At 37.5% G+C, this 23661-nt stretch overlaps 1 protein-coding gene across 1 annotated transcript in view; it reads right to left on the bottom strand.

The window, feature by feature from the left end:
* The window catches only part of adamtsl4 (ADAMTS-like 4), a 141979-nt gene that overhangs the window by 109603 nt on the left and 8715 nt on the right, over positions 1 to 23661 (bottom strand). The window contains exons 2-4 of the mRNA XM_062029669.1: positions 23164 to 23227; positions 11585 to 12120; positions 6422 to 6995 (exon numbers count right to left, since the gene is read on the bottom strand). Coding sequence (XP_061885653.1) covers positions 6422 to 6995; positions 11585 to 12120; positions 23164 to 23227 — 1174 coding nt within the window. The remainder of the gene's footprint in view (positions 1 to 6421; positions 6996 to 11584; positions 12121 to 23163; positions 23228 to 23661) is intronic.

Below are 23661 nucleotides of genomic sequence, written 5' to 3'. Positions count from 1 at the left end.
AAGAGGTTTACCTCCAAATTCTTCAGGACAACCTAAAATCATCAGCCCGGAGGTTGGGTCTTGGGCACAGTTGGGTGTTCCAACAGGACAATGACCCCAAACACACGTCAAAGTGGTAAAGGAATGGCTAAATCAGGCTAGAATTAAGGTTTTAGAATGGCCTTCCCAAAGTCCTGACTTAAACGTGTGGACAATGCTGAAGAAACAAGTCCATGTCTGAAAACCAACAAATTTAGCTGAACTGCACCAATTTTGTCAAGAGGAGTGGTCAGAAATTCAAGCAGAAGCTTGTGGATGGCTACCAAAAGCGCCTTATTGCAGTGAAACTTGCCAAGGGACATGTAACCAAATATTAACATTGCTGTATGTATACTTTTGACCCAGCAGATTTGCTCACATTTTCAGTAGACCCTTAATAAATTCATAAAAGAACCAAACTTCATGAATGTTTTTGTGTGACCAACAAGTATGTGCTCCAATCACTCTATCACAAAAAAATAAGAGTTGTAGAAATGATTGGAAACCTCAAGACAGCCATGACATTATGTTCTTTACAAGTGTATGTAAACTTTTGACCACGACTGTCGGCATACTTGCCAGCCCTCCCGTTTTTAGCGGGAGAATCCCGGTATTCAGCGCCTCTCCCGACAACCTCCCGGCAGAGATTTTCTCCCGACAAACTCCCGGTATTCAGCCGGAGCTGGAGGCCACGCCCCCTCCAGCTCAATGCGGACCTGAGACTGAGTGGGGACAGCCTGTTCTCCCGTCCGCTTTCCCACAATATAAACAGCTTGCCTGCCCAATGAATGGAGAAGTTAAACAGGACAATACTGCCATCTAATGGATAGCCAACGGAACACTGAAATTCAAGTATTTTTTTGCTTTTCTATGTAAATAAAATAATATATATATATATATATATATATATATATATATATATATATATATATATATATATATATATATATATATATATATATATATATATATATATATATATATATATATATAGCTAGAATTCACTGAAAGTCAAGTATTTCATACACATATATATATATATATATATACATATATGAAATATATATGAAATACTCGAGTTGGTGAATTCTAGCTGTAAATAACCACGCCCCCAACCACGCCCCCGACCCCCCCCCACCTCCCGATATTGGAGGTCTCAAGGTTGGCAAGTATGACTGTAAGTCATCTCTTACCAGAAAAGTCAGTTCTCATCACAATTAAAAACTTGCTGTATAATGAAGCCCGCTTCAATACGAGCGAGCACGAATGGCTGCTAGGGGGACACAGTAAAGGAATGAAGTGTTCGTAAACAAAGAAATGCTTCGCACACAAAGGCATGTTTGGTTCGATCTAATAGATCGTAAATCGAAAAAATCGCAAAAAGAGGGGTTTGCAAATGGAGGTTCCACTGTATCTGGTTAACTTTCAAAACAGCCTGCTAACCCCTTAAAAACTGGTCCTGGACATCTTTTTGTCCTCTGTGAATGTCACTTTTAATTGCAGGGAAATGAAGCGTGACATTCTTGTCTCGCCGAAACCGACTGGGAGTTACAGCGAGGTCAACTTGGCTCCGTCGCCTGTGTGCCCGCCTCCACGGTAGCCGGCATACCTGTGGACATCCCACGTCCATCGACCACACCCCCGCAAAGTACACGGCAACGTGTAATATCTCCAAGTGTACGCTGGTTTTCATCGAGACACACACACACACACACGCACACACACACACATACGTCAAAGTGGTGGTGGTTACAGACCAGTGCTCATGGACAACAGGCTAGTGTTTGATCGGGGGAATGATCAACCTTCCAAAAACATTCTGTTGACCTTCATGTTTAGTTTATTGCCTTCAACTTTCAACACATTGCCTTCATAGAAGTTAATTAATCATGACTGTGGGAGACACACACACACACACACACGCACACACACACACACGCACGCACACGCACACGCACACGCACACGCACACACACACACACACACACACACACACACACTCTTGTATTTGTTACCTTCTTGAGACCTGAGAGAAAAATGCCTACCTTTTTAGGACCACCCTTTCTAGATATATAAAGATTTGTATTTACAACATTCATAATATATACATACTGTGCAAATATAAAAAAGATTGTTGTGAAAAATGAGTTGGAATTTCAAAAGAGAAAAGTCACAATTTCACAAGAAACACTTAGAATTTTGGCGGTATTATAATAAAAGTCGTAATTGTACTCAACGCAAGTCAAATTTTCACAAGAAAAACGGAACATTTGTGCAATATTATGATAAAAGTTGGAATTTTACTCAATAACAGTCGCAATTTTACAAGAAGAGCTAAAAATGTTGGCAATTTTATGAAGAGTCGTAATTTTACTCGACAAAAGTCACAATTTTATAAGAAAACTTTAAAAATGTTGGCAATGTAATCAAAATAGGAATTTTACTTGGCAAAATGATGACAAAAGTTAACATTTTGCTCAACAAATGTCACTATTTTACAAGAACAAGAAAAAAATTGGCAATATGGTGATAAAAGTCAAAATTTTATTTGACAAATGTCACCATTTTGCATTAAAAAGTAATAATTTTACATAAAGTAATAACTTTATGAGAAAATATTGCAATATTAAAGAAAGAGAAAGAATATGAGAAATTGTTCCCAATTTTATAAGAAATAAGTCCACACATTGTGAGAAAAAGACTGCTTTTAGTCAAATGTGTTTGTTTTTAAATTTTTAGTTTGTAATTGGTTTTTAATCTTCATTATTTTACTTCAAGTTATTACAGTATGTCTGTATATACATATTTATTTCATTTTTCTTAATTTTGGCCAAAGGGGCGCATTTGAATTTCCTACACACACTTGTTATTACATATGTTGGCCAGAGGGGGAGCACTTCTAAAACCGACACACAGTCAATTTGAAAAATCCCTCCTTTTTGGGACCACCCTCATTTTGATAGATTTCACCACCAGGGGTGCAAATGAGACATTCTCTATTAAATGCAATGGTTTTCCGTATTGGGACCATGATTTATGTCCTAACTTGTTCACTGGTCCTCATATGGAAGGTACTTTTCCTTGTTGATGTCTCAAGAAGGGTAGAAATACAAGAACACACACACACACACACACTGACACACACACACACACAATGGGGAAAGCCCATTCCAACATTTTTCAAGTATAGACCAGACAAAATGTCCTTACAAGGAAGGTGTCTTGAAGTCTTTGTAGTCAAGAATTGTGGTCCACAAAGAGAGTCAAGAGCATAGTGCATATCACGGGTATTCAACTGGCGGCCCGGGGGGCCAAGTTTGACACCGTACTGGCCCGCCCCGAGTTCAGTTCAAAACTTGGGAGACAAACATTTTTGCAGCAAATACCTAAAAAGACTAGTTCTCGTGTTGTGTAGAGGAACTTGGACTAGTGTAAATTGGCAGATCTTTGCATTGACATTTTAACCTTGCTAGCTAACTGGGGTCCAAACTTGTCATTTATATAACCGAGGCGTTCCCTTTCAATCAATCAAAATGTACTTATATAGGACCTAAATCACGAATGTGATTTAGGTCCTCTCCTATTTGGCAGTTACAATTTTTTTTCGTAATGTAATTTATGTAACTAAGGTGTTGCAGTTTGTAGTCATTTGTTTATCTTATACTAGTGGTGTTCCTCAAGGTTCCATCTTAGGTCCGCTTTTGTTCGTAATTTTTTTGATTTTTTTTAAACGGACCGTAGTCAGACCAATGTGGTCTGTAAATGATGCAAGGCGCTCGTCCCCACCAAGACCGGTAATACTACACCACCTTAGCTACTCTCACCCTTTAGAGCACAGCTGTAACTTGCTGGCAATAAACCTTCAGAAAATAGTTCTTCACAGGTTTCTCTATGTTTACATTTTCACACTTTTGTACTATTTTGTTACACTTTATTAAGCATTTCTTACATATTCCTTATTTTTGCACCTTCGTTTTAAGAAGATTTTATCAAGTGTTTAATGTGATTTTACAATTTTGTTTACATTGTTTGAGTGTTTTCCATGCTTGTGTTGACATTTCCTTTCCTTTCTGCCTTGATAGCTGAGAGGATTATAATCAGAGGACGGTTACATTTGAAATAAAAAAATTCTCCTGCGCCTTATTTTTGATAGGTCATAAAAAAAGTCACCGATATAAAGCACTTATATCGTGATAAGTGTTCTAAAAATTACTATTGAAGAGTAATTAATAATAATAATATTAGTAAAATAGCAAATAGTAAAAGTAATAATAATAAAAACTAATAGTTACTAGTTATTTTAACAATCAATCAATGTTAATTTATATAGCCCTAATTCACAAGTGTCTCAAAGGGCTGACAAAATAATAATTGAATTGTAATTAATTACTTGGGAAATTAATTTATATGTTATTTTAAAAAACAACTTTAAATATCTGGCATATGCATTTGAGAGATGTTTAATAAAAGAGCACAGTGTGCGGAGTCTGCTTTTAAAAGACGGGGCCTAGTGACGTCATTGAGGGTTTCAACGGAGCTGTGTTTTTTAGCTTTAGAAGTTAGCAGCGCACTTTGTCGGATTTGACGCCAGTTCTTTATAATCTTTTCACCGGATTGTGTTACCTATGCTTAATGAAGAGATTGAATGTACTTCCATGGCTGTCATATTTTCTTGTCAACAAACGGGATATTGTTTGGATGGCAAGTTTGCCACCTCAATCATTGACTTGTTGTTCATTATTCCCATTGTGTACACGTACGTGTGTTGTTGTCTGCTTGGTCACAGTGTGATGTTGCCTCTTCCTGTTTGATATCAAGTTCATTTTAGTGCGGTGCTACTAGATTACTCGTTACTCGTAAAAGTAACGCCGTTATTACGAACACTGATCGTGATAAAGTTTGTAGTCTTTTTGCCCAGCCCTATGAGACACTTACATTTTTGCAGAAGATCATTAAAATGAGCAAAGCGTTTCTGTAACTATGACAAAAACAAAATTGACCAAAAGAGAATGTCTGCTGTAGAAGACGCTAATAATACGAAGCTTTCTGGAAAAGTGGCCCCCAAAACAATTTAAGTTGAATATCCCTGTTGTATGTGTACCCCGTGTGGTTCAGGCCCTGCTTTCTGCTCCGCCATGGACTTGAACCTGGGTCGCCGGCATGAGAGGCGAGCGTGCTCGTTACCGATCTAAAAGCCCGGGCTATGAACCCATATGTACACGTACACAACTACACGTCAAGAGTGTATACACCTGCACAATCTGTGGTAATAGTTTGAAATGTCCTCACAAAGACAAACGTCTTGCAAGGAGCGTGTCAAAACAAGACACACACACACACACACATTCTTGTATTTGTCGCCTTCTTGAGACCTCCAAAAAATGCCTACCTCTTTAGGACCACCCGTTCTAGATACATAAAGATTTGTATTTACAACATTAATAATATATGCAAACTATGCAAATATAAAAAAGTTTTTTTTGAATTTTTTGTTTGTAATTGGTTTTTAATCTTCATTATTTACTTCAAGTTATTACAGTATGTCTCTATATACATATTTATTTATTTTTTTTAAATACATTTTGGCCAAAGGGGGCGCATTTCAATTTCTTACACACACTTGTTATTACATATGTTGGCCAGAGGGGGCGCACTTCAAATTTTTACACACACTTGTTATTTCAAATGTTGACCAGAGGGGGAGCACTTTTAAAACCGACACTTAGTCAATTTGAAAAATCCCTCCTTTTTGGGTCCACCCTAATTTTAATAGATTTCACCACCAGGGGTGCAAATGAGATCTCTATTTTTTGTTTTTTGTAATGTGCTAAAGGCCGCTGATAAACGAGTCACGGACCACAGATGGCCCCTGTGCCGCACTTTGGGCAACCCAGCTGTAGAAGCTAACTGTTAATGGCCACTATAGTCTTAGTACCGTAGTGTATTTGTTCATCCTATGGTCACATATGGGACGCGGGTTGTCTTACGTCAGCACCGGAAATCGTAAAATCAGCTGTTCACCTGGCGGGGTTTTTCGGGGATGAATAGGGAAGTCTTTCTTTAGCTACCGTCTTGTTTTATCATATATTGCTGCCTTTGCTCCTGTCAATGTTTACTTTTGTATGCCCATTAAATCAACAAAAAAATCCTGACTTTGGAGCAATGTTCACGGACTCTAGTATTTGGCTCTCTATTAGATGCAATGGTTTTCTGTATTGGGACCATGATTTCGGTCCTAACTTGTTCACCGGTCCTCATATGGAAGGTACTTTTCCTTGTGGATGTCTCAAGAAGGGTAGAAATACAAGAACACACACACAAACTCGGATGTCCCCATAATGACAAATGTCCCCACAAGGAAGGTGCCAGGAAAAGAGGTATTTGTACACAAAATGTCTCTTACCTGAGAGAAGCACCTGCGATATTCCTTCTCTGTCCCCGAGCATCTGACGACCGGTGGCGGTCTCCTGGCGTCTCCTCCATGATGCGTTCCGTGGGCATGCTGGAATGGGTAGACATTGGCGGGCTGTGGAGTTTGGGGACCAAAGCCCGTGTTGGGCACACTTTCTCTGTGCGAGGGCCAGTGAAGAGAGTAAGAGTAGGGCAAAGTGGCGTCGGCGGCGTCGGAGGGCGAGTTACGGTGCAAGAGTTGGGGAGTGGGAGGTGGCGGCGCCGTGACGGAGCGCCAATCGAACGTTCGCCGGTGACCCGTTGAGGAGGGGGGAGGCGGGAAGTGGGGAGCCGGCGGGAATCTGGCCTTCCTGTGTAATAGTGGCGTTGCCGTAGCGACAGCGGCAGTGGTGGCGGCCGCCGGCCTGTCCGTGTCCTCCTCCTCCTCCTCCTCGCCGTCGTCGAGTTGAACCAAAATGGCGTCCGTACCGTTGGCAGTGTGGCGAGCCTGACGACTGGGCCGGTGCAAGGGCAGAGAGAAGGGCACCTTCCCGTAGCCAAACTGACCCGGTTGGATGGCCGAAGACCTGCGAGGAAGATCCAAAAGGTGTTAGCGGGTGAATGTGGTCAGCACGTCTGCCTCACAGCCTGCTGGTTCTGGGTTTGAATCCAGAATGGTATGCAGGCTAACTGGATGCTCTCAAGTGCTCCGTAGGTGCGATTGAGAGTGTGACTTCATGCGACCTGCCATTATGTGTCAGCTGCGGTAACGATATGTAACCTGGTATGGCGATACCCTGACGTTGACATAAGCAGATGTCAACAAAACTAAAGCTAGCATTGCTAACAAGCCTTTTAATGGCGATCACAATGCCCTCTGGTAGGTACGTGACCATCAACCGCTGACCGACTTATCGCCATTGCAGCTCCATTGTGCGTCGTTATTTTCTTTGTGGGGGCTTATTTTTGGACCTACTGAAGAGCACAGAGGTTGATTCATCATTATTATTAATTTTGCCTATTGTTCACACTCATTATCTTTAGGATTCTAAAGATGATAAAAACCACTTTAAAGATGCCACTAAAGAGAGTCACCGTTGTAGCCTTCAAAGCCTCGAAAACAACTTCATCAACGTTTTATATACACACTGCAAGTATATATATAAAATGTAGTAATAGACACCTTCATAACAATATGTAATGTGTTTTATATACACACTGCAAGTATTTATATGTATAATGTAGTAACAGACACCTTCATAACAGTATGTAATATGTTTTATATACACACTACAAGTATATATATATATAATGTAGTAATAGAGACCTTCATAACAATATGTTATATGGGGCGGCATGGCGTAGTAGGTAGAGCAACCGTGCCAGAAACCTGAGGGTTGCAGGTTCGCTCCCCGCCTCTTACCATCCAAAAATCGCTGCCGTTGTGTCCTTGGGCGGGACACTTCACCCTTTGCCCCCGGTGCCACTCACACCGGTGAATTGAATGATGAATGATAGGTGGTGGTCGGAGGGGCCGTTGGCGCAAATTGCAGCCACGCTTCCGTCAGTCTACCCCAGGGCAGCTGTGGCTATGAAAGTAGCTTACCACCACCAGGTGTGAATGAATGATGGGTTCTACATGTAAAGCGACTTTGGGTACTTAGAAAAGCGCTATATAAATCCCAGGTATTATTATTATTATTATTATTATATACACACTGCAAGTATATATATAATGTAGTAATAGACACCTTCATAACAATATGTAATATGGACAATATACACACTGCAAGTATATATATAAATAATGTAGTAATAGACACCTTCATAACAATATATAATATGTACAATATCCACACTGCAAGTATATATATATAAATAATGTAGTAACAGACACCTTCATAACAATATGTAATATGTTTTATATACACACTGCAAGTATATATATAATGTAGTAACAGACACCTTCATAACAATATGTAATATGTTTTATATACACACTGCAAGTATATATGTAATGTAGTAACAGACACCTTCATAACAATATGTAAAATGTTTTATATACACACTGCAAGTATATACATAATGTAGTAACAAACACCTTCATAACAATATACAATATGTTTTATATACACACTAAGTATATATATACTGTATATATAATGTAGTAACAGACACTTTCATAACAATATGTAATATGTTTTATATACACACTGCAAGTATATATATATATATATATATATAATGTAGTAACAGACACCTTCATAACAATATGTAATATGTACAATATACACACTGCAAGTATATATATAATGTAGTAACAGAAACCTTCATAACAATATGTAATACGTACAATATACACACTGCAAGTATATATATAATGTAGTAACAGAAACCTTCATAACAATATGTAATATGTACAATATACACACTGCAAGTATATATATAAATAATGTAGTAGCAGACACCTTCATAACAATATGTAATGTGTACAATATACACACTGCAAGTATATATATAAATAATGTAGTAACAGACACCTTCATAACAATATGTAATATGTTTTATATACACTGCAAGTATATATATATAATGTAGTAATAGACACCTTCATAACAATATGTAATATGTTTTATATACACACTGCAAGTATATATATATAATGTAGTAACAGACACCTTCATAACAATATGTAATATGGACAATATACACACTGCAAGTATATAAATAATGTAGTAACAGACACCTTCATAACAATATATAATATGTTCAATATCCACACTGCAAGTATATATATATATATAAATAATGTAGTAACAGACACCTTCATAACAATATGTAATATGTTTTATATACACACTGCAAGTATATATATAATGTAGTAACAGACACCTTCATAACAATATGTAATATGTTTTATATACACACTGCAAGTATATACATAATGTAGTAACAGACACCTTCATAACAATATACAATATGTTTTATATACACACTAATTATATATATACTGTATATATAATGTAGTAACAGACACTTTCATAACAATATGTAATATGTTTTATATACACACTGCAAGTATATATATATAATGTAGTAACAGACACCTTCATAACAATATGTAATATGTTTTATATACACACTGCAAGTATATATATAATGTAGTAACAGACACATTCATAACAATATGTAATATGTACAATATACACACTGCAAGTATATATATAAATAATGTAGTAGCAGACACCTTCATAACAATATGTAATGTGTACAATATACACACTGCAAGTATATATATAAATAATGTAGTAACAGACACCTTCATAACAATATGTCATATGTTTTATATACACTGCAAGTATATATATAATGTAGTAATAGACACCTTCATAACAATATGTAATATGTTTTATATACACACTGCAAGTATATATATATAATGTAGTAACAGACACCTTCATAACAATATGTAATATGGACAATATACACACTGCAAGTATACAAATAATGTAGTAACAGACACCTTCATAACAATATATAATATGTTCAATATCCACACTGCAAGTATATATATATATATAAATAATGTAGTAACAGACACCTTCATAACAATATGTAATATGTTTTATATACACACTGCAAGTATATATATAATGTAGTAACAGACACCTTCATAACAATATGTAATATGTTTTATATACACACTGCAAGTATATACATAATGTAGTAACAGACACCTTCATAACAATATACAATATGTTTTATATACACACTAATTATATATATACTGTATATATAATGTAGTAACAGACACCTTCATAACAATATGTAATATGTTTTATATACACACTGCAAGTATATATATAATGTAGTAACAGACACATTCATAACAATATGTAATATGTACAATATACACACTGCAAGTATATATATAATGTAGTAACAGACACATTCATAACAATATGTAATATGTACAATATACACACTGCAAGTATATATATAATGTAGTAACAGACACCTTCATAACAATATGTAATATGTACAATATACACAATGCAAGTATATATATAATGTATTAACAGACACATTCATAACAATATGTAATATGTACAATATACACACTACAAATATATATATAATGTAGTAACAGACACCTTCATAACATGTTCAATATTTACTGTATTTTGGTCATTTTAGTCAATCGTGGGACTTCCTTCTTTGGCGCATTTATTTCCGTTTCCATAGCAACGCACTTCCGATTTCCGGCAACGAATGTGTGTTCTGACTTCCGGAAACAAACGCGAGTGTGTTGCAATCAAGGCCGATTTGGTAACAGACAACGACACACAAATGAGGATTCACAGCTTTATCTTTTTGAAGCTGAATATAAGGAGGATGAACTGCTGCTTATAGAAGCGAGCACGAAGAGAGGGTGAAACGCTGGAGCAGACGGAAGCCGAGAGAGTGAGGTCGGTGTGACTTTGACGCTTTTTATACTGTATTGTATTATATTGCATTATATTATATTTATTGCGTTATATCATATTATAATATATTATAATGTATTTAGTGTTGTCAAATTGTTAATCTCTTTAATACGATTAATTACACTTTTTAACTTCAATAATCATGATTAATCACAGGTTATTACTTGCTAGCATAATTTAAATCAACCTAAGAAAAAAATACTTGAATATTTGGACACAAACGCAATTCTATTGTCTGAATGTTTATGAACTGTTTAATAATGGTGGCAGCCAGTAACTGATTATTGCTATTTTCACAAATATCCATAAAAATATACATATTACATTAAATATTACATTATATTATATCATATTATAAGGAATTATATTATATTTTATTGCATTATTTATTATATATTATATTATATATATTATATAACATAATTATTATAATTATTATAATTTATTACAAATTATATTATATCATATCATATACTGTATAATGTATGCATTTATTATAGATACATTTTTATTACTTTAAGGTTTGTAACTTTTGGACCGTACCTCACTGGTACTACAATGTGCAAAGACAACGAATCAAAAAATATTATTTCTTTCTTTTTAAAATAATTGACAAATCCAAAGCAACTGAGTGCAATGGATTTCAGTAAGCGTCATCTTACAAAATAAAAGTTCTTATGACTACTCACCTTCTCACAGGCAAGCCCTCCCTACTGGTGGACCTTCTGCCCCCTCCTGCTCCCCTGACTGCTGCTGGGTTGGTGGGCCTTCTGACGGTGCGTGTCTGCGCGTTGTAGCCCCGGGAAGGAGCGCGGTAGGGGGACCGGTAGACGGACACCCGGTTCTGATTGGATGCCGGGTATTCCGCTGGATAGAAAGGTGAGGACGGGTCGCTCGCTCCTCCACCCCCCGTCGTTGGGGTGTCACGATACAGCGACACCCCCTGGTTGTGAGGATTAGATAAGGGGGAGTGGAGGGGCGTGTGTTGGCGGGAAGGCTGGTAGGGGCGCATGGAGGCGATGACTGGGCCTCCGGGTACATACCCGGCCCAGCTGGGCTGCGGGAAAGCGACGGGGGAGGTTTGTGGAGGCGGTAAACACTTCCTGGTTCTTTGTGAGATGCCCACGCCGCATGTCTGCGTGCACTCCGACCACTCCCCCCAGAATGACCACACCCCCTCCACAGGCTCTGCCTCAAACACCTGTCTTGACCGCCGACCCGAAACCTGGAACACACAGGAAGAGTTGATTTCAATCTTATGTTGATAACCCGTTTAAGTTGACCAACTCATCAACTCATCAAGACTGTGTCCACTTTGACCGAATGGTCACTAAAAGTCGCGATTCTCACGTTGTGGGATTCAGAATCGATTCTCTTTTTTTTTTAATCTATTTCTTAAATTTTTTTATTTATTTTATTTTTTCTATTAATCTATCCAACAAAATAATACACAGCAATACCATAACAATGCAATCCAATTCCAAAACCAAACCCAACCCAACAACACTCAGAACAGCAATAAACAGAGCAATTGAGAGGAGACACAAACACGACACAGAACAAACCAAAAGTAGTGAAACAAAAATGAATTTGATCAACAACAGTATCAATATTAGTTACAATTTCAACATAGCAGTGATTAAAAATCCCTCATTGACATTATCATTAGACATTTGTAAAAAAAAAAAAAAAAAAAAGAACAATAGTGTCACAGTGGCTTACACTTGCATCGCATCTCATAAGCTTGACAACACACTGTGTCCAATATTTTCACAAAGATAAAATAAGTTATATTTTTGGTTCATTTAATAGTAAAAACAAAATTATATTATTGCAATCAGTTGATAAAACATTGTCCTTTACAATTATAAAAGCTTTTTACAAAAATCTACTACTTTGCTTGCATGTCAGCAGACTGGGGTAGATCCTGCTGAAATCCTATGTATTGAATGAATAGAGAATCCTTTTGAATCGGGGAAAAAAATCGTTTTTGAATCGAGAATCGTGTTGAATTGAAAAAAAAAAATCGATTTTGAATCGAATCGTGACCCCAAGAATCGATATTGAATCGAATCGTGGGACACCCAAAGATTCACAGCCCTAATATATATATATATATATATATATATATATATATATATATATATATATATATATATATATATATATATATATATATATATCTTAATTAGATTATTCAAAAAAATAGTGCTCAATACCGTGGTAGAGCGCAATATATGTGTGTGGGGGAAAAAAAAATAAATAAATTCTTGTGATTTTTTTCCCACACATACATATATATACATATATATATATATATATATATATATATATATATATATATATATATATATATATATATATATATATATATATATATGTATGTATATATATATATATATATATATATATATATATATATATATATATATATATATATATATATATATATACATATATATATATATATATACATATACATATATATATATATATATACATATACATATATATATACATATACATATATATATACATATACATATATATATATATATATATATATACATATATATATATACATATATATACATATATATATATACATACACATATATATATATACATACACATATATATATATGTACATATATATATATATATACATACACATATATATACATACACATATATACACATACACATATATACACATACATACACACATATATATATATATACATGTATATATACATACACATATATATATACATACACATATATACACACATATATATATACATACACATATAGACACATACACATATATACACATACATACACACATATATATATATATATATATATATATATACATACACATATATACACACATATATATATATATACATACACATATATATATATAAAGTATATATATACATACACAAATATACACATATATATGTATTGTATATATATATATACACAAATATATACATAAATACACATATACATGTATATATACATATATACACATATACTGTACATGTATATATACATATACTGTACATGTATAAATACATATGTATGTATACATATATACACACATATATATCTATATATACACATACATACGTGTATACATAAATACACATATACATGTATATATATACATATATACACATATACTATACATGTATATACATATATATGTATATATACATATATACACATATATATGTATATATACACACATATATATATATAAATATATATACACATATATATATTAAACTTTTTTTATTCTGAATCAATTAATGAGAATCGTGAATTGAATGGCAAATTTTGTGCACCTCTACTAAACATGCTATTTAAGAAGCACTGCATTGAAGAAACATTCACTTGAAGTGAATGTTCGTATATTTATACTGTATGTATGTGTCAAGATACAAGCTATTGCCTCTCACCCCCCCCCTCCCCCACCGCCCCCCATTATTTTCTTTCACGCCCCCCCAGTGAAGTTAATGTTTATTTTTCCATCAAAATATATAGTGTCAAGATAGTTATTTAATAACACTAAAGATGCTACTACGCTATTGTCTCTCACGGCCCCCTCTATATTTAAGAAGCACTGCATTAAAGGGGCTGTTTGGAACTTGTCCACAGTGACATTTTTATAGGGGACATTTTTTTTTTCACGGCCCCCATGAAGTTAATGTTTTTTTTAATTCAAAATAGTGTCAAGATAGTTATTTACTAACACTAAAGATGCTACACTATTGTCTTTCACGCCCCCCCTATCTAAGAAGCACTGCGCTAAAGGGGCTGTTTGGAAGTCAACCAGGGGACATCATTTTTTCACGCCCCCCAAGATGTGAATGTTTATTTATCTACAGTACCTATATGTGTCAAGATATATGCTAATACGCTCTCACGCCCCCCCCACACTGCCCCCACTATTTAAGCAGCACGGAGCTCGCCCCTAATTTACCATTCTGGCCTAAACTGAACTCTAATGCTTCTAGAAACCTGACTTTCGGAGTCATGAATTCAGTTCCCCCCCCCCTAAAGAGGGGCCCGCAGCTGTCAAGGAGCTGCAGTGACGCCCTGGTGGTCATGTGTCTAAAAACGTTAAGGAGCCATCGTTGTTAGCAGTCTGGCCGTACAGTGTCGAGGAGGGGAAGCGGTAGTCGCTGCAAGAGGTCACCGGCGGCTCCTTCGGGGTCGCTGCGTACTGCTCATTAATGGCGCAGTTATGTGGCAGCTGTGTGTTTGATGTCACTCATTGCGACATAATTCACCACACACACATGCACACACAAACAGTCATTAGGCCTGTCCGCATTGACCCCCCACCCCCCCAAGCCCCTGCCCACCCATCTCTCTCGCTCCTTCCGCTTTTCTTGTTCTCCCGCCATTTTACCTTCAACTTGTAGGTTGCAGCAGATCTTGAACGCACACAATGATGACGTCACTTTTCAACTTATATTCAATTGAATAGACTGCAAAGACAAGATATTTAATGTTCCAACTGAGAAACTTCCATTTTTTTTTGGCAAATAATCATTAACTTTGAATTTAATGGCAAAAAAAGTTCCCACAGGGGCATGTTCACCACTGTGTTACATGACCTTTCCTTTTAACAACACTCAGTAAACGTTTGGGAACTGAGGAGACCAGTTTTTGAAGCTTTTCAGGTGGAATTATTTCCCATTCTTGCTTGATGTACAGCTTAAGTTGTTCAACAGTCCGGGGGTCGCCGTTGTCATATTTTAGGCTTCATAATGTGCCACACATTTTCAATGGGAGACAGGTCTGGACTACAGGCAGGCCAGTCTAGTACGCGCACTCTTTTACTACAAAGCCACACTGTTGTAACACGTGCAGAGTCTTGCTGAAATAAGCAGGGGCGTCCATGAAAAAGACGTTGCTTGGATGGCAACATTGCTCCAAAACCTGTATGTACCTTTCAGCATTAATGGTGCATTCACAGATGTGTAAGTTACCCATGTCTTGGGCACTAATACACCCCCATACCATCACAGATGCTGGCTTTTCAACTTTGCGCCTAGAACAATCCAGATGGTTCTTTTCCTCTTTGTTCCGGAGGACACGACGTCCACAGTTTCCAAAAACAATTTGAAATGTGGACTCATCAGACCACAGAATACTTTTCCACTTTGCATCAGTCCATCTTAGATGAGCTCGGTGTTGTTGATAAATGGCTTTCGCTTTGCATAGTAGAGCTTTAACTTGCACTTACAGATGTAGCGACAAACTGTAGTAACTGACAGTGGTTTTCGAACGTTTTATCGAAGGCATTTTTTATATCGATTACGTTTCTATTGCGATATATCGTGATACCAACGCTTCGTTTTAAAAAATCCTAAAAACTGCTAATCTGTCGAGGTATTATCCACAATTTCTTCATTTTTACTTTCTCTTCTCACTCCGTGCAGAGAATCAATGGCGAGACCACAAGATGGCGCAACCAAACTTGATAGTTGATATTGTTAACGTGTCACTCCCACTGATCATTGACCACTTCCTGCGTTGCTGTATATTGTAGCGTCCCGGAAGAGTTAGTGCTGCAAGGGGTTTTGGGTATTTGTTCTGTTGTGTTACAGTGCGGATGTTCTCCCGTAATGTGTTTGTCATTCTTGTTTGGTGTGGGTTCACAGTGTGGCGCATATTTGTAACAGTGTTAAAGTTGTTTGTACGGCCACCCTCAGCGTGACCTGTATGGCTGTTGCCCAGAGAGCGAGTTTTTTTGTTCATGCAACTTCCGGTTTCTTCCAACGAAGAAGAAAAAAAATGATTGAACGTTTTATCGAACACATTTTTTATTGACATCGTACGTTTCTATCGCGATATATTGTGATAGCAACGCTTCATTTTAAAAAATCCTAAAAACTGACAAACTGTTGAGGTCTTATCCATAGAGATGTCCGATAATGGCTTTTTTGCCGATATCCGATATTCCGATATTGTCCAACTCTTAATTACCGATTCCGATATCAACTGATACCGATATATACAGTCATGGAATTAACACATTATTATGCCTAATTTTGTTGTGATGCCCCGCTGGATGCATTAAACAATGTAACAAGGTTTTCCAAAATAAATCAACTCAAGGTATGGAAAAAAATGTCAACATGGCACTGCCATATTTATTATTGAAGTCACAAAGTGCATTATTTTTTTTAACATGCCTCAAAACAGCAGCTTGGAATTTGGGACATGCTCTACCTGAGAGAGCATGAGGAGGTTGAGGTGGGCGGGGTTGGGGGGGGGATAGGGAGGTGTATATTGTAGCGTCCCGGAAGAGTTAGTGCTGCAAGGGGTTCTGGGTATTTGTTCTGTTGTGTTACGGTGCGGATGTTCTCCCGTAATGTGTTTGTCATTCTTGTTTGGTGTGGGTTCACAGTGTGGCGCATATTTGTAACAGTGTTAAAGTTGTTTATACGTCACCCTCAGCGTGACCTGTATGGCTGTTGACCAAGTATGCTTTGCATTCACTTGTGTGTGTGAAAAGCCGTAGGTATTATGTGATTGGACCGGCACGCAAAGGCAGTGCCTTTAAGGTTTATTGGCGCTCTGTACTTCTCCCTACGTCCGTGTACCACTCCGTACAACGGTGTTTTAAAAAGTCATATATTTTACTTTTTGAAACAGATACCGATAATCTCCGATATTACATTTTAAAGCATTTATCGGCCGATAATATCGGCGGTCCGATATTATCTGCCGATATTACATTTTAAAGCATTTATCGGCCGATAATATCAGCAGTCCGATATTATCGGACATCTCTAATTATCCACAATTTCTTCATTTTTACTTTCTCTTCTCACTCCATGCAGAGAATCAACCGCGAGACAACCAAACTACTATTACCTGATTGGCTGTTAGTGTGTCATTCCCACTGATCAGTGATCACTTCCTGTGTTGCTCGGTTACCAGAGAGCGAGTGCCTTTGTTCATGCAACCAACCTTGCTTCGCAACTTCCGGTTTCTTCCGACGAAAAAGAAAAAAAACAAGTTGAGCGTTTTACCGATTGCATTTTTAATTGATATTGATTAGGTGTATATCGCGATACATATTGATAGCGTTTTATCAGCCGGCCCTACGGACTATTGACGACAAAGTCATCAATAATTGCACTTTCTAGTCGACTTTGCACCACACTAAAGAGGCAGTGAGGACCACAGGCGTGTACAGAATGTTTACACACACATACTGGCATTTAAACAAGAGAGGCACGGGGAAAATGGAGGCCAGGATTGCAGGTTTCCTTCTCAATGGGAACGTTTGTCACGCCTTCATATTGGCCGCAGTGCCAAGCACGCCAGCTTGTTATGGACCGACTTTCATGTGGCGACACCCTGGCAAAGGGAGCAAAGGCCGGCCTGCTTGTAACGCTCGCCACGTCATCGCACTGCTGGCAGGTGACTCCATCCCCCCCCCGGAAGCTTTTGTGTATTACGCAGGCTTTTGGGGCTTTACGTCTCGGCCTCGGAAGGAAGCAAAGCCATGAGAATGAGGATCAACTGTCGACTCGTTGACTCAACACACTGTTGGACTTTGCACTCAACTCTGGGGAATTCAGTGTTTCACTTTGGAAGACTTTCTGAGACAATGTTTGTCCTTTTGTTTTTATATCAGTGAATATACTCCACTGTTTGACTTGGTGGATTATTTTATGCCTTTCTATTTGTGTCTACCATACAAGGTGGTAGATATCATTAATAACTGGCGGGAGGGTGGATCGGATTAGTTTGTACTTCTACATGCATGAGTTAGTGCAGTAGTCCCCAACCACCGGTACCGGTCCGTGACTACCGAGCCGCAGAGAAACATTATATAATTTACAGTCATGGTCAAAAGTTTACATACACTTGTAAAGAACATAATGTCATGGCTGTCTTGAGTTTCCAATCATTTCTACAACTCTTATTTTTTTGTGATAGAGTGATTGGAGCACATACTTGTTGGTCACACAAAAACATTCATGAAGTTTGGTTCTTTTATGAATTTATTATGGGTCTACTGAAAATGTGAGCAAATCTGTTGGGTCAAAAGTATACATACAGCAATGTTAATATTTGCTTACGTGTCCCTTGGCAAGTTTCACTGCAATAAGGCGCTTTTGGTAGCCATCCACAAGCTTCTGGTTGGATTTTTGACCACTCCTCTTGACAAAATTGGTGCAGTTCAGCTAAATTTGTTGGTTTTCTGACATGGACTTGTTTCTTCAGCATTGTCCACAAGTCAGGACTTTGGGAAGGCCATTCCAAAACCATAATTCTAGCCTGATTTAGCCATTCATTTACCACTATTGGTCACTGTCCTTTTGGAACACCCAACTGCGCCCAAGACCCAACCTCCGGGCTGATGATTTTAGGTTGTCCTGAAGAATTTGGAGGTAATCCTCCTTTTTCATTGTCCCATTTACTCTCTGTAAAGCACCAGTTCCATTGGCAGCAAAACAGGCCCAGAGCATAATACTACCACCACCATGCTTGACGGTAGGGATGGTGTTCCTGGGATTAAAGGCCTCACCTTTTCTCCTCCAAACATATTGCTGGGTATTGTGGCCAAACAGCTAAATTTTTGTTTCATCTGACCAAAGAACTTTCCTCCAGAAGGTCTTATCTTTGTCCATGTGATGTCAGATGAAACAAAAAATGGAGCTGTTTGGCCACTATACCCAGCAAAATGTTTGGAGGAGAAAAGGTGAGGCCTTTAATCCCAGACAATGACCCTAAACACATGTCAAAAGTGGTAAAGGAATGGCTAAATCAGGCTAGAATGAAGGTTTTAGAATGGCCTTCCCAAAGTCCTGACTTAAACGTGTGGACAATGCTGAAGAAACAAGTCCATGTCAGAAAACCAACAAATTCAGCTGAACTGCACCAATTTTGTCAAGAGGAGTGGTCAAAAATTAAACCAGAAGCTTGTGGATGGCTACCAAAAGCGCCTTATTGCAGTGAAACTTGCCAAGGGACATGTAAGCAAATATTAACATTGCTGTATGTATACTTTTGACCCAGCAGATTTGCTCACATTTTCAGTAGACCCATAATAAATTCATAAAAGAACCATGAATGTTTTTGTGTGACCAACAAGTATGTGCTCCAATCACTCTATCACAAAAAAATAAGAGTTGTAGAAATGATTGGAAACTCAAGAGAGCCATGACATTATGTTCTTTACACGTATATGTAAACTTTTAACCACAACTGTATAAACGACTGCATTTTGTCTGATTTAACTTTCGCCTGTCCCACGAGACCAATAAGCTTGTTTATAGATGTACAATAAAAAATTGCCATCTGTTATAACTTTGTGACATGATACAATGCACATTAATGAACATATCAAATACAAAAGTGACAGATTGTAGCCAAAGGCTGATTTCCATCTGCATCTCACTGCAAAGAAACAAGCCCAGGGCTCCCACTAATTCAGCATTATAGTGAGTCGTATTTTTTTCATGCACTTATTTTTGCTGTATTTATCTGGCACAAGTGGAAAGCCGGTCCCTGAAATGTTGCCTACATTATGGTGCCTACGGTGGTACAAAAAAGGTTGGGGACCACTGAGTTAGTGTACTGGTTGACTTTGTGGAATATTTGGGGTCTTTCTATTTATTTTTTTATACAAGGTGGGGGTTATTTCTAATAACTGTCGGGAGGACAGACCCCATTATATGTGACATTTCTTAGTCTTTTACACAAATGTGCCTAAGCGTGAGCGAGTGTACTGTTTAACTTTGTTGATCATTTAATGCCTTTCTATTTATGTCTACCGTAAAAGGTGGTAGTTATCATCAATAACTGGTGGTAGGGTGGATCGGATTAGTTACGTGACATGTGTACGTCTACATGTGGTCATGCATGAATTAGTGACTTTGTGGAATATTTGGGGTCTTTCTATTTATTTATTTTATACAAGGTGGGGGTTATTATTAATAACTGGCGGGAGGACAGACCATATTATATGTGACATTTCTTAGTCTTTTACACAAATGTGCCTAAGCGTGAGCGAGTGTACTGTTTAACTTTGTTGATCATTGTATGCCTTTCTATTTATGTCTACCGTAAAAGGTGGTAGTTATCATCAATAACTGGTGGGAAGGTGGATCGGATTAGTTACGTGACATGTGTACGTCTACATGTGGTCATGCATGAATTAGTGACCTTGTGGAATATTTGGGGTCATTATATTTATTTTTTATACAAGGGGGTGTCTATTTATGTCTATAATTGAAGGTAGTGGTCATCATTAATAACTGGTAGAGGAAACTTGTCTTTATGTTAGTTTTCGTCTGTGCATGGTGGTGGTTATCATTAGTAACTGGCTGAGGAACGTTGCCTTCCTATTAGTTTTCTTCATAGCATGGTGGTGGCTATCATAAATAAGTGGTGAGAGGAATGACAATTATATCACTATTTTGCGTATGAGCGGACAAACCTTGGGATTTCACTCTGTGGATAATTCATGACTTTTGATCTAGTTTTGTGCAAGGTGGTAGTTATCATTAATAACTGGCGAGAGAAATAATTACATTAATCAGGTGACTTTGCACATGTGCCCGTGTATGAGTGAGCATACCGTGGGCATTTTGGAATTTTTTTCTGCCGTCTATTTATTTCTAGAATTGAAGGTAGTGGTCATCATTAATAACTGGCGGAGGAACCTTGCCTTTCTATTAGTTTTCGTCTGTGCATGGTGGTGGTTATCATTAATAACTGGCTGAGGAACGTTGCTTTTCTATTAGTTTTCTTCATAGCATTGTGGTGGTTATCATAAATAAGTGGTGAGAGGAATTACAATTATATCACTATTTTGCGTATAAGCGGACGAAGCTTGGGGTTTTGACTCTGTGGATAATTCATGTCTTTTGATCTATTTTTGTGCAAGGTGGTGGTTATCATTAATAACTGGCGGGAGGATGAATCACATTAATCAGGTGACTTTGCACATGTGTCCGTGTATGAGTGAGCATACCGTGGGCATTTTGGAATTTTTTTCTGCTGTCAATTTATTTCTAGGATTGAAGGTAGTGGTCATCATTAATAACTGGCGGAGGAACTTTGCCTTCCTATTAGTTTTCGTCTGTGCATGGTGGTGGTTATCATTAATAACTGGCTGAGGAACGTTGCCTTTCTATTAGTTTTTTTTTTCATAGAATGGTGGTGGTTATCATAAATAAGTGGTGAGAGGAATTACAATTATATCACTATTTTGCGTATAAGTGGACCAACCTTGGGGTTTGACTCTGGATAATTGATGACTTTTTATGTATTATTATGCAAGGTGGTGGTTATCATTAATAACCGGCGGGAGGAAGGTTGTCCCTAATTATGTGGCTCGTCTACTTTGCACATGTGCTTGTGCACTAATGCGCCTACATTCTACATTTGTGGATTATTTTGAGATTCTTTACTTTTCATCGGGCAAGATGGCATTTACGGTATTATTAACTGGCGGGAGGACGGACCACATTAGTTATGTGACATGTCTTCGTTTTTTCATCATCATTAATAACTGGCGGAGGAACCTTGTCTTTCTGTTAGTTTTCGTCTGTGCATGTTAGTGGTTATCATTAATAACTGGCGGGAGGAACGTAGTCCCTAATTATGTGGCTCGTCTATTTTGCACATGGGCTTGTGCACTAATGACCCTACATTTTACATTTGTGGATTATTTTGAGATTCTTTACTTTTCATCGGGCAAGATGGCATTTACGGTATTATTAACTGGCGGGAGGACGGAACACATTAGTTATGTGATGTCTTCGTTTTTTAACGCACACATGCCTAAGCATGACCGAGTGTACTGTTTGACATTCTTCATTACTTTACGTCTTTGTATTTGTTTCCCGCTATGCAAGGTGGTGGTTATCATTGACAACTGGCGGGAAAAAGAATCACATTAATTAGGTGACACGTCTACTTTGCACATGTGCCCGCGTATGAGTGAGCATACCGTGGGCTTTTAGGATTTTTTTTCTGCTGTCTATATATTTCTATAATTGAAGGTAGTGTCATCATTAATAACTGGCGGAGGAACCTTGTCTGGTTAAAATCCCAAGAAACAGCCCGATTATTTCCTAGTGCGTCTTTAAAAAAAAGCAGCCTTTTACTATGTCGGCATAGAAGCGACTGTGATGCGTCTGCTTTTGATGGTTTCCCCTTTCACCTCGCTAAAAGAGTCACGTCAGTGCATCCAGTGTGTGAGGAGCTGATGACTCACCTTCCTCTGGGCGGGCTTGGTCACAGAGGTCGCGACCCCCACAAAGGCCCACAGCACATAGAGTCTGGAGGAAGGAGGGGGGAGGAGTGGGAGAGGGCGGAAGCACAGGAAGATATACAGGTTTTTAAACATGAAGACCACATTATCTCATGACCCCCATGGCACACGCACACACACACACACACACACTTATTGTTGGTCATCAACTTAAGACTAAAAAGTTAAACAACATATATGTACTCATAACGCAGTGACACAGATGGCGTTGACCCCAAAAAATTAATTCAAATCCAAATCGATTCATAATTTTCAAGAATCGATTGAAGAAATTAATTTCAATTTGACTAAATGTAATCTTTTTTTTTTTTTTAAGATGTTTTTTAGGCCATCATACATCAGCAGCTAAGAGGAGCTTTGGTAAGCTGTTTTGAAAAAGTTTTCATGATCATTTTCATATAGGATAACACATTGCAAGAAACGGTTTTAATCTAATTGTGT

Source organism: Entelurus aequoreus, linkage group LG20, assembly GCF_033978785.1.
Source record: "Entelurus aequoreus isolate RoL-2023_Sb linkage group LG20, RoL_Eaeq_v1.1, whole genome shotgun sequence".
NCBI lineage: Eukaryota > Metazoa > Chordata > Actinopteri > Syngnathiformes > Syngnathidae > Entelurus > Entelurus aequoreus.
The sequence above is the reverse complement of the archived record's forward strand: the minus strand, read 5'-3'. Positions and strand labels throughout refer to the sequence as shown.